General features: G+C 43.1%; 1 protein-coding gene across 1 annotated transcript in view; it reads left to right on the top strand.

The window, feature by feature from the left end:
• Positions 1 to 12,064, top strand: part of PRKDC (protein kinase, DNA-activated, catalytic polypeptide) — a 141,213-nt gene that overhangs the window by 11,069 nt on the left and 118,080 nt on the right. Inside the window, exons 8-14 of the mRNA XM_015425442.1 lie at positions 4,512 to 4,567; positions 4,655 to 4,685; positions 5,785 to 5,942; positions 7,154 to 7,300; positions 9,514 to 9,678; positions 9,850 to 10,018; positions 10,420 to 10,469. Of these exons, the coding sequence (XP_015280928.1) occupies positions 4,512 to 4,567; positions 4,655 to 4,685; positions 5,785 to 5,942; positions 7,154 to 7,300; positions 9,514 to 9,678; positions 9,850 to 10,018; positions 10,420 to 10,469 (776 nt within the window). The remainder of the gene's footprint in view (positions 1 to 4,511; positions 4,568 to 4,654; positions 4,686 to 5,784; positions 5,943 to 7,153; positions 7,301 to 9,513; positions 9,679 to 9,849; positions 10,019 to 10,419; positions 10,470 to 12,064) is intronic.

Raw genomic sequence — 12,064 nt, 5'->3', positions numbered from 1 at the left:
TTTATTTCTTAGTGAAAACTAGCCTGATACCTGTGCCTTGCTATGGTACTTAAGTTCCACAAATCCAGTTGTGCTACTGATGATGTGAAGTTTGAAATGTAACCTTTGTTGTAGGAATTCTAATGGAGAAGATTGTAGTGTAAAAATGAAGTGAGATATATGTACTCTTCCCCCCCCCCTCTACTGAAGGACCTCTCTGTAGACCACACTGGTGGTTCTGCCCTCAGGTGCTAGGATCACCAGGCTGCTTGGTGAGCTCACTCTGGAGCAGGCCACATAGAACTGTCCATGTGAGAAGCAGTCTGTTAAGTCAATTCCTGCCACCTTCAATGTCTGACCTTGGGACTTGTTGATGGTCATAGTAAAGCAGACCTTGAGGGGGAACTGCAGCCTCTTGAACTCGAAGGAGTTTTCTTCCGTAGTTGGGTTGACATCATAGTAGGAATACACTCCCCTTTTTTTGGGTTTCTTGGTACAGGGGTTCTTCTTGGGCATGGATTTTTTTGGGGTGTGTGTGCAGGGCATACTTTAAAAAATGCTTCTCATTTATGTTCCATTTAAGAAGTGGCACATAGCTACATATTCAAAACAACATTCAGGCAATTAGATATTTAGCAAGTTCATATGAACCAATTTTCTAGAACCCACATTGTGAGAAGTTAAATAACCTAATACAGGAAAGCACTTTTCTAAAAATTTGGGGTATACTTCCATAGCGGGTGGGAGTGTGGCTAAAGCCACTAGGGAGGCTGGGCCAGCAGCATTGTTAAAGTGATCCTGCTGGGGCAGCCTCCCTGATGGATTAAAGTATCCTAGCCCTGCTCCTACACCTGACAAACACTCACCTGTCTGGTGTAAGGGGGGGATTGTGTTTAAAGGCATCAGGGAGGCTGGGCCAGCAGGGGTGCTAAGGCAATCCTGTTGAGCAAGCCTCCCTGACAATTTTAAGGACTCTGCACCCCTTCCAACCCTTGACAGGTGGTTGTCTGTCAGGTATAGGAGGGGTAGTGTGTCTGAAGGCTTCGGGGAGGCTGGGCCAGCAGGACTGCTAAGGCGATGCTGCTTGGGCAGCCTCTCTGATGGCTTTCAATGCTCTGCCCCTGCTCCTGCAGTGGGTGGGAGTGTGTCCAAAGCCATTGGAGAGGCTGGCCCAGCAGCATTGCTAAGGTGTTTCTGCTTGGGCAGCCTCCCTGATGGATTAAAGTCCCCTGGCCCTGCTGCTACACCTGACAGATACCCGCTTGTCTGGTGTTGGGGGGGAGTATGTTTAAAGGCATTGGGGAGGTTGGACCACCAGCAGTGTTAAGGCAGTCCTGCTGAGCAAGCCTCCCCAGTGGCTGTAAGCATCCCACCCCCTCTCCTGTACCTAACAGGCAGCTGCCTGTCCAGTGGGGGAGGGGGTGGGGGGATTGCAAGCTGTTTTGGAGGTTGGGCCAGCAGGATTGCTAAGACGTTTCTGCTGGGGCGGGCTCTCTGATGGCTTTAAGCACCCTGCAATCACTGCTGCACCTGACAGACAGCTACCTATCAGGTGTAGGAGGTGGGGGGGAGTGCGTTGGAAGCCATTGGGGAAGTTAGGCCAGCAGCATTGCTGCACCTCACAGATGGTTGGCCATTCCTGATTTCCTCAACCATCATTAGCTGTCTTCAGTTTCCTGTAACTGTGTTGTTGTTTTTACCTCAGAACACTGAGCTCTGCAGCTGACCAATCAGAGAGTGAGGGGGGTGCAAGGAGGCAGCAGCCTGGCAGCCACATACGGGGAAGCAATGGGGGGAGCACATTTTACCCCTTTTGTCCCCCTTAGGAGTCAAATTTCTAAAAATCCCTTCTTAGTGAGCATCTATGTCATGGCAGGAGTTGTCTCCCCAAATTTTGTGTTTCTAGGTGCAGGGGTTTGGCCTGGATGTTGATTTTATGGTGAGGGGACTTTTTAAAATACATATAGACTAGCCTGATACCCGTGCTTCGCTATGATATTTAAGTTCCGTAATTCCAGTTATAATACCGATGATATGAAGTTTGAAATGTGACATTTGTTGTAGGAATTCTAACAGAGAAGATTGTAGTGTAAGAAATGAAGTGAGACATATATACTTTTTCTTTTTTTTTGTCTACTGAAGGACCTCTCTCTAGACCACATTTGTGGTTCTGCCCTCAGGTGCTAGGATCACCAGGCTGCTTGATGAGCTCACTCTGGAGCAGGCCACATAGAACTGTCCATTTAAGAAGCAGTCGTCTGTTAAGTCAGCTCCTGCTTCCACGAAAGTGATGGCCTCTCTACTTGTGTTCCTGGATTGTTTTGCTCATATGGAAACTGTGTTGTTCTGAGCACCTCAGAGTGATCTTGCTGGTACTTGGCCAGTGCAGCTCAGTGCATTGCAGGAGTACTATGTGCAAATGTCTTTGCCACGTTCCTAAATTGCCTCCTCCTGGCAGCTGCCTGTCCAGTGTAGGAGGGGGATGGGGGAGGAGTATTAGAAGCCACTGTGGAGGCAGGGCTGGCAGGATCACTAAGGCGTTACTGCTGGGGCAGGCTCCCTCGTGGCTTTAAGCACCCTGCGATCGCTGCTGCACCTGACAGACAACCACTTGTTAGGTGTAGGAGGTGGGGGGAGTGTGTTGGAAGCCGTCAGACAGGCTGGGCCAGCAGCATCACTAAGGTGATCCTGCTGGGGCACATTCCTGATGGATTAAAGTACCCTGGCTCTGCTCCTACACCTGACAGACACCTGCCTGTCTGGTGCCTGTCCAGTGTAGGAGGCGGAGGGGAAAGGAGTATTAGAAGCCACTGTGGAGGCTGGGCCAGCAGGATTGCTAAGGCGTTATTGCTGAGGCGGGCTCCCTTGTGGCCTTAAGCACCCTGCATCCACTGCTGCACCTGACAGACAACTGCCTGTTAGGTGTGGGAGGTGGGGGGAGTGTGTTGGAAATCATCAGAGAGGCTGGGCCAGCAGCATCGCTAAGGTGATCCTGCTGGGGCAGCGTCCCTGATGGATTAAAATACCCCGGCTCTGCTCCTACACCTAACAGACACTCACCTGTCTGGTGTTGGGGGGATTGTATTTAAAGGCACCGGAGAGGCTGGGCCAGCAGCAGGGCTAAGGTAATTCTGCTGAGCAAACCTCCCCGGCGGCTGTAAGTATCCCACCTCCTCTCTTATACGTGATAGGCAGCTGCCTGTCCAGTGTAGGAGGGGTAGGAGTCTTAGAAACCACTGTGGAAGCAGGGCCAGCAGGATCACTAAGGCGTTACTGCATCAGAGAGACTGGGCCAGCAGCATTACTGCACCTCACAGGTGGTTGTTGGCCGTTCCTGATTTCCTCAACTGTCATTAGCTGTGTGCAGTCTCCTGTAACTGTTGTTTTTTTACCTCAGAACACTGAGCTCTGCACACACAGGGACATTCACGGGGGAAGGTCTCAAAAAACCTTTCAGGCGATATGGTTCCCAGTAGTGGAGTACCTGATTGAAGGGGATGTTATTCCAAAAAATAAGCATTATTCAAGTTTATTGTATTTCTAATTCACAGTTTTTTATAACTATTGTAACACTGCTACTGAAGGACTCATAACTCCTCAGGTATTAAGGAAGTTGTTGTACTCTCAACTATTCCCAGAGAGCTTTGGTGCATGACTTGCATATTGTTTATCTCTTACTTTTAGAAAAATAAAAATTATAAATTAAAAAAAAGAACACTGAGCTCTGCAGAGTGGGGGGTGCAAGGAGCAGGAATCAATGGTGGGAGCACATTTTATCCCTTTTGACCCCCTTAGGGGTTGAATGTTTTAAAATCCCTTCTTAGTAAACACCTATGTCATGGTAGGAGCGCTCTCCCCAAATTTGGTGTTTCTAGGTCGAGGGGTTTGGCCTGGGCATTGATTTTACGGTGAGGGAACGTTCTTTCATATGCATAGATAGATGGGAGGATAGAAAGTTCAATTAAAATTAGGATGTGGCTTTACTGGATGTTTTCACTGATCCTACGGGGGATTGGTTTAATTTCATATGGTTAAAAAAATTAACATGGAGCTATGTTAACATAAGGAGTTGCGGTAGCTCAAGTGGTTAAGATGCTGAACTTCAGGCTGTGGAATGTCAGTAGTTCAGCAGTTCGAGACCTGAGTGCCGCATGACGGAGTGAGCTCCCGTCTCTAGTTCCAGCTCCTGCCAACCTAGCAGTTTGAAAGCAAGAAATTGCAAGTAGATAAATAGGTACCGCTTCGGTGGGAAGGTAACAGCGTTCCGTGCGCCTTGGTGTTTAGTCATGCCGGCCACATGACCACGGAAACGTCTTCGGACAGCACTGGCTCTTTGGCTTTGAAACGGAGATGAACACCGCAACCCTAGAGTCGGATTCAACTGGCTTTCAAGCAAGGGAAACCTTTACTATGTTAACATAACTTCTTTGAAGAATAGATTTTTGTGAAGACCTGATTTCTTCTACCATAAGAGGCTTAATATCACACTGACCACAGCATGGTTGTTTAAAATTTTGAATATTTCCCCATAGATCCACAGACTTCAAAGGAGATCTTTGATTTTGCAGTGAAGGCAATAAATCCACAGGTATTATATTTGTTTGTTCAAAATTATCATACTTGGTATGTTGTTTTGAGCAACAAGTTTTTAATGGCAAAACTTTTGATATTGCAGGTTGACTTGAAGAGATATGCAGTGCCTCTGGGTAAGAATTTTATTTTTTATTTTATATTAAATACACCAATTAAACACATATTTTTAGGATAGCATACTATTTTTGCTGGAATAGGTATAGCACTAGGGGTGTGTATATTGAATCTGAAAAATATTGGTATTTCATGATATTCCAAAATCCCAATACCAGTATGGTATTTGGTATATGTTTTTTTTTAAGTTTAATAAAAATTGTTTTTAAAAAAACCAGTATGGTATTTTGGATTTGGTAAATATACGGGATTCCCAATTTTTTTGACTCTATTATACCCTATGGGGACTGTTATAGTTAATGGTCCCTGCCGGCTATAATGGAGAATCGATCTGAGGGTATCTGGGGCTGGGGGGAGGGGCTGTTTTTTGAGGTAGAGGCACCAAATTTGCAGCATAGCTGCTGGCGCCCCTCCTCAAAAAAACTCCCAAGTTTCAAAAAGATTGAACCTGTGGTCCAATTCTATACGCCCCCAAAGAAGGTGTCCTCATCCTCCATTGTTTCCAGTGGAGGGGGAAAGGCATTGAAAGGGATTGCAATCCCTTTAAATGCCTTTTCCAAGCTGCACAGCTCTGTGGCAAGTGAACTCCGAAGGCATTTAAAGGACTCACAGCCCCTTTAAATGCCTTCTCCAAGCTGAGAGTCCACTCCGAAGGCATTTAAAGAGACTGAGAGCCCTTTAACTGTGGCTATCTGGCGGTCCTGAAAAATCCTGAATATTTTTGGGATTTTTCAGCTTAACCATTTTTGGATAGCCGAATAAATACCCCACTTGCTAACTAGCTGGGGGGGGGGGGAATCCAGAAAATACCAATAAGGTATTTTTAAAATTCAGTTTATGCCGAATGCACACTCCTGTGTAGCACATGCACCTTTTTTTGTATACAAGAAGTAAAACAGAATAATAATGATAGTTATAATAATTATGAAATTTGGGCAAATTATTTTTTCATTTCTAATTTCTGTCCAAGTATCTAAATCTATGAATGTATAGCTTGTTGTAATTCACCAAGAAAGGTGAAAATTCTGGCCTGCTAGAACATGCTCAGTTGTCTAGCTGGAACAAAATTTTGATTTTAACTTTTTTTTTAATTTGCAGCTGGTCTACATTTGTTTAGTGTGCATGCTGTTCAGTTTAGTACCTGCCTTCTGGACAACTATGTCTCACTGTTTGAAGTGATGTCTAAATGGTGTGGCCATCAGAATGCAGAACTGCGGAAAGTTAGCAATTCAGCTCTAGATGCATTTCTTAAACAGGTAAATAAATGCAGCTTATAATCCAGTGTTTTATCAACTGATTGATTCTCAAACTAGATGCCTCTACATAATTCTTACCACCCCCACCTAGATATCTGGTTAGTGACCTATAAAAGAATCTTTACTCTTTCTCTCTCTCATCATTTAATTTCATGTGTCTGTTTTGTATTCCCTCATCTTTATTAGTCTCACCATCGCTTCTCCTGTCTCCTCCTATCCCTGCACCTTCTTGCTTCTTTTTCATTCCCATTGTCTCTGCCTGCCTTTCTGTCCGTTTATCTATCCTTTCTTTTCTTTCTTTCCTGTTCCACATTTTGTATCTGATGGTTTTGCTGTTAGCGGTGCAAATTTCACTGGCGCAGGCATGATTCCAGGATTGCATTCAAACATCATGACGAGGTATAATAAAACTGCAATTGGGCATAAGCACAGCTAGTTGCCATGTCTGCATGCTTGCCTCTCCCCTCCATCTCATCTTTTGTGCATAGAGCTTGATGCAGAACTTCTGAGCTCTGATTTACCATGACATCTGAGTGCAGGTGCCTTGGCAAACTGGAGTTTTTTTACATCCCAGAAGCCAAGATTTAACCTTGAGTTTAGAGATCTGGTTTGTGGGATGTGAAGACTTTGATTAGGACACCTGCATGTTGTTGTTATGATAAATTGGAATTTGATGAAAATGGGAATTTCATGTCCCTGGATGAAAGGAGTTGGAGGAGCAAGGGGAGCATGTGCACATAGAAACAAACTGTTATTGTGCCCAGTTACAGTGTAGTAATGCCTTGCCCATAGGGGTCTGAATGCAGCTGCAGTTCAGCATGGAAGTTCAGTACACAATGGCTCTATTAAGAGGTATTTCTGATTATTGTATATTTAACTTGTACTTTCATATAATAGTTCTCGCAGCTTCTGGGACACCTTTATTTGCTCCTTTCATCATAATACTGTATGTAGATATTTATGTAACGATCTGTATGCAGATTGTTATCTTTACCTGTTTGGTTTGAGGAAGCTATTGAGTAGACTCTGGGTATAGTGATTAATTTATCAGCAGTTTTTGTTCTTTTCTTTTTAATTTTTCATGCTTGCTTCAGCAGTATGTATACTAAAACCAGAAAAATACTGAGAAGATTAGTATGGCCCCTGTGCAAGAAAAGGAACAACAACTTTTAATTTGTTATTGTGGTCCATAATGTTTATTTTATTTGCAGGTCTCTGAAATGGTTGCCAAGGATGCAGAAATGCACAAGAGCAAGCTGAACTACTTCATGAAACAATTTTATAGTATTATCAGAAAGATGGACTCCAGCAACAAGGAACTCTCCATTGCTATTCGTGGATATGGCCTTTTTGCAGCAGTATGTAATTTACTTCTTTACACAGTAACATGGTAGAAACTTTGAATGGTGGGAAAATAAACACGCTTCTCTTAAATGGTAGACTGTTACGCTGTCTCTACAGGAATTTTAGCTGCATCTTCAGGAAGGCATTTCGCTAAACCTTGTGATACGTTGCAGTGATTCTCCCACTGACTTGAATGTATAGTACTTCCTTGAAGGGCTTTGGCATTAGTGAGACATTGTACTTCTAATATAATGGTTTTTTTGTTGTCCCTTAAGCCTGATTATTTTTGTTAAGAAAATATTTAGGTTTCCTGAATTAATTTTGGAATTTTGAAAATGTTGGCATTTGATAATTGGACAAATACAAGCAAAGATCAATGAGATACCGGAGGGGGGGATACCACCAACCCCACTTGGGTCACCCACCCTCAACTCAACTGCTTTGTGGGTGGGGCTGATGTTGTGGTGGCCGCTCAGGCTCATGCCTATCCCCACAAAGACAAACTGATAGGGAGGTGAAATCTCCTTCACCTGTGCTCTTCCCCCCGTACTCTTTTGCCCTACCATCTGTCCTCCACTCGGCCACTCTGAGGGCAACAGTGGTGGTAGGGGAAGCGCTTGGGAGCAGTGGCTTGTGCCCTTCCCCACCTGCCTGCTCTTAATTCGTGGAAATGGGAAATCTCATCTGCCCTCTCCCTTGCTCTTCCTGCCTGCTGCCTGCTGTTCTGCTCACTGTTTCTCCCATCTGTCCTTCCCTGCAGCCTTGTGGGGAACAGTGATGGGGTGGCTCCTGCCTTCCTCTTCTTGCCTCTACAGTGCTGCTTTAGCCTGTGTGACTGAAGTGGCAGCTCCTCCCTCCTCCATCTTCTCCCACATGTGGGGAGGAGGATGTATGCTATGGGACCAGCAGAGGACCATTGTCTGCCTAGGTGCAGATGGATTCTCTGTTTGGGGCACAATTTACTTTATTTGTATTTTTCTACGGGGGATCCCTAATTTTAGGGGAGAGGCATCTCCTCTTTCCAATCCATGGATTTTAGTATCCACAGGTGGGCCATGTTGAGAATGAGGTTTATTGAAAATGGCTGGGATCCAGTGACTACACTGTGCAAACAGAAAGTACTGCTTGCTTGTGTCAGAGAGGTTGCCAATTTCCTCCCAATCTTTAGCGCTCAGAAAATTGGCTCCAGAGGGGATAGAGGGCTTTTCAGGAAGCCTTTTAGAGTGGCTAAAGGTTGCAGAAAGAGATAAAATCGTTGGAGAGCTGGGTAGTAGCATTGCTGTTGATCCAGTAAAGAACATGTCACATCTTTCCTAGTTTTTTTTGTCATAGGTTATGTAAAAAATATTCTTACTACAATTTGAAAATTAATAAATGCGTAGGTGATGCTAGAAGTTCAATGTTGCTATAGCTTGAGAGCCCATGAGGATTTTCAGGGGAAATAAACTAATAGGCAATCACTGTAGTGCTTGCAGAGTAATTTTGGCTCACCTTTTTCTTAACCTTAGCAGTCTAGCACTTCAACTCAGGATAACTGAATGGGAAGCATGGCATTTTTTTCTTCTCTCTGTTTGTCCTGCCTGTTTGTGCTACTTAAATGTGGGAGCAGGCAGTGGAAGGGGTTATTTAGGTAAATGAAAAGATTGTACCAGCCTTTCATATCCCATTTTGTGCTCCAGTTTGGTGTAGTGGTTAAGTGCGCGGACTCTAATCTGGGAGAACTGGGTTTGATTCCCCACTCCTCCACTTGCACCTGCTGGATGACCTTGGGCAAGCCATAGTTCTGATAAGATCTGTCCTTGAAAAAGAGCAGTTTCTGTCAGAGCTCTCTCAGCCCCACCTACCTCAGAGGGTGTCTGTTGTGGGGAGGGGAAGAGAAAGGAGTTTGTAAGCCGCTCTGAGACTCCTTTGGATAGTAAAGGGTGGGATATAAATACAATCTCTTCTTCTTCTCCCTCACACACATATGCCTCACAGTACTTCAGGTAAAATTCTGGGTATGGTATGAGAGATATGAATGGGATCTCCCATTTACTCTAATGTGTGGGTAGTTGAAGAAATCCGTGCTTTGAACTGGTCAGAATCTTCAGTGCATGGGTCCTATATCTGTGAGGACAACTGGTCCAGTGACATGAATCATGTCCAGTGATTACTGGAACATGTATCTTAATCTCATTTTAATCTTACTCTAATTACTTAATATTTGTATTTTTCTTTCTTTTTAAAGCCATGCAAAGCTATCAATTCTAAGGATGTCGACTTCATGTATGTTGAGCTCCTTCAGCGCTGCAAGCAAATGTATCTCACTGAGGCAGAAACCATGGATGACCATGTATATCAGCTACCAAGCTTCCTTCAATCCATTGCAAGTGTCATATTCCACTTAGATACTGTAAGTAAGCAAATTAAAACTCATTAGTGAATCTGTTCTTCTATCATTTAGGAGCTGTGTGAACCTGCTGCTGATGAGGATAGTTGTATTCATTTTTTCTCTTGTCCTTAATATTTTCCCGTTTGAACTTGCAGGTGTTTCGTCCTAATATACCATTTTTTTCCCTTTTAGATTCCTGAAGTATACTCTCCAGTTCTTGAACGCCTGATTGTGGTGCAGATTGATAGTTTCCCACAATACAGCATAAAAATGCAATCTACATGTCACAAATCCATTGTAAAGGTTTTTTTAGCCCTTGCCAGCAAAGGCCCTGTATTGTGGAGTATTATGAGCACTGTGGGTGAGTTTGTTTGTTTTTTTTAAATCTGGAGGTGATCCCCCCCCCCATTTTAGTGCTAGTTCAAGTTCAAGAGAGAAGTTTGCAAAATATTTATTGAGCTCCTGGAATTGTTGGATTCAGTTTTCTCTTCTAAAACTTTTGCATTTTATTCACAAAATTAAATTTATTCATAATGTGCTTCCAGTTGCTGCCTCTTTCAATATTCTCGTTCCCCTTTCTCAACTTTCAACTCCCAGTGCACACGGGGTAATCAATAGAGCAAGATGTTAAATGACAGTAGTTGCGGATTGTAAATGTTCTTTTAAATGTTACAAAGAGTTCCTTTTAACGTGTTAGAATATTCACTTTTCTTACTGCACTTAATTTTTTAAAAGAAGTGTTGAAATATTTTTTATTTTCAGTGCATCAAGGTCTGATCAGAGTCTGTTCTAAACCACTTGCCTTTTTAAGGGTAAGTTTTGTTGAGGGTTATTTTTGGTATTAAAAATATGCATAAAGTAGAAAAAACATTGTTTCTTGTAACTATCTTAAAGAGTTTGGGGTTTTTTTGCCTCTCGTGGTTTTGTACACTGTACCCTTATTTTTTTCTTTATTTCAAGTATGGGAGATCCTCAGCTTAAGGTGAAAATGTTAAATAGTGCAATTGGTGCTAACATTGTACAGAGGGTACCTTTGGATAACCCTTGCCTTAGGGTAATAACCCACCTGTTATATGAAAATTTCTTCCAAGTCATCTTGACCAGTAATGTGATAGTGGGTTTGGGGCACCTCTGGTGTCTGTGTATGCTGGTCCGTTCAGCTTGTGGGTCTTCTTGAGTTATATTTTGCACTGAGGGACATGGAATAGTAAATCTGTGAAAGAATTAGTGGTTTGTCTGAGAGTTCTCCGCTTCTTCATAAATTACTGTTTGCAATTTGAGATGTCAGTTTCAAAACATTTTGAATTTGCTCCTGATCCTCAACATTTCAGGGGTATTGTTATTGCTTAGATTTGCTATCTCAGCCATTTTAAGTAATAAAACTTTGAAACTGTAGTAGAATGACATACTTGAATTCCAGGAGACTGATCAGTTTTTCTAAATGTAAAGAAATGTATATTGTAAGTATTCCAGCAGTGTCACAGAATAAAATAGCTAGTATATGCTGGCAGAATGGTCCTGTATTCTCTGTTATCCTTCTGAAATTGGGCAATCATACCAAAGTTACTCCAGTCTAGGCCCATTGAAATCAATGGATTGTGGTTTAGTTTTGGTTTCTAGTATAATATTTATTTATTTTATTTATGTGGCTTCTAGCCTGTCCTCCCCCGCAAGCAGGCTCAGGGCGGGTTACAGCAATGTAGAAACAACATAATACAACCAATTAAAACATAATAAACAGTTTAAAATCAATATTTCAGTTTATAATAATAAACAACTATTGATGGCACCAATAATTAATCTGCTCCCGGAGGCTCCCTATATACGTGCAGGTAGATGTAACTAAAATTGAGGAGGACAGGCAGATGAAATCAATTCAAGATGGAAACAATGCAGATGGAACAAAGCAACAGAGCAGCAGAGCAAGGGGAGGCCATTACAATTTGGATTCGCATCACCTCAGCCATAGGCCTGGCAGAACACATCTGTTTTACAGGCCCTGTGGAACTGCATTAAGTCCTGCAGGGCCCGGATCTCACTCAGGAGACTGTTCCACCAGGCCGGTGCCAGAGCTGAAAAAGCTCTGGCTGAGGCTAGGCGGACATCCTTCAGGCCAGGGATCACCAGTAGATGTTGATCTATAGAGTGTAATGCTCTTTTGGGGACGTACCGGGAGAGACATTCTTGAAGGTATGTTGGTCCCAGACTGCATAGGACTTTAAAGGTTAAAACCATTAAAAAATCCTAAAGTTGATTGTGGATAACTGTATGCACAATATAATTTAATTTCAATATTGTGGTGACTTGTAGGAAAATTCTGGAACAGGTGTTTCTGCATCAGAGGAGCGTCCTGCCTCTGGAGAAGTTAGGTCTGGGAAGTGGAAAGTGCCTACATATAAAGATTACC

This window comes from Gekko japonicus, unplaced genomic scaffold, assembly GCF_001447785.1.
Source record: "Gekko japonicus isolate JY-2015 unplaced genomic scaffold, Gekko_japonicus_V1.1 scaffold337, whole genome shotgun sequence".
NCBI lineage: Eukaryota > Metazoa > Chordata > Lepidosauria > Squamata > Gekkonidae > Gekko > Gekko japonicus.
Note: the sequence above shows the minus strand (reverse complement) of the source record. Positions and strands in the feature narration are given on the sequence as shown.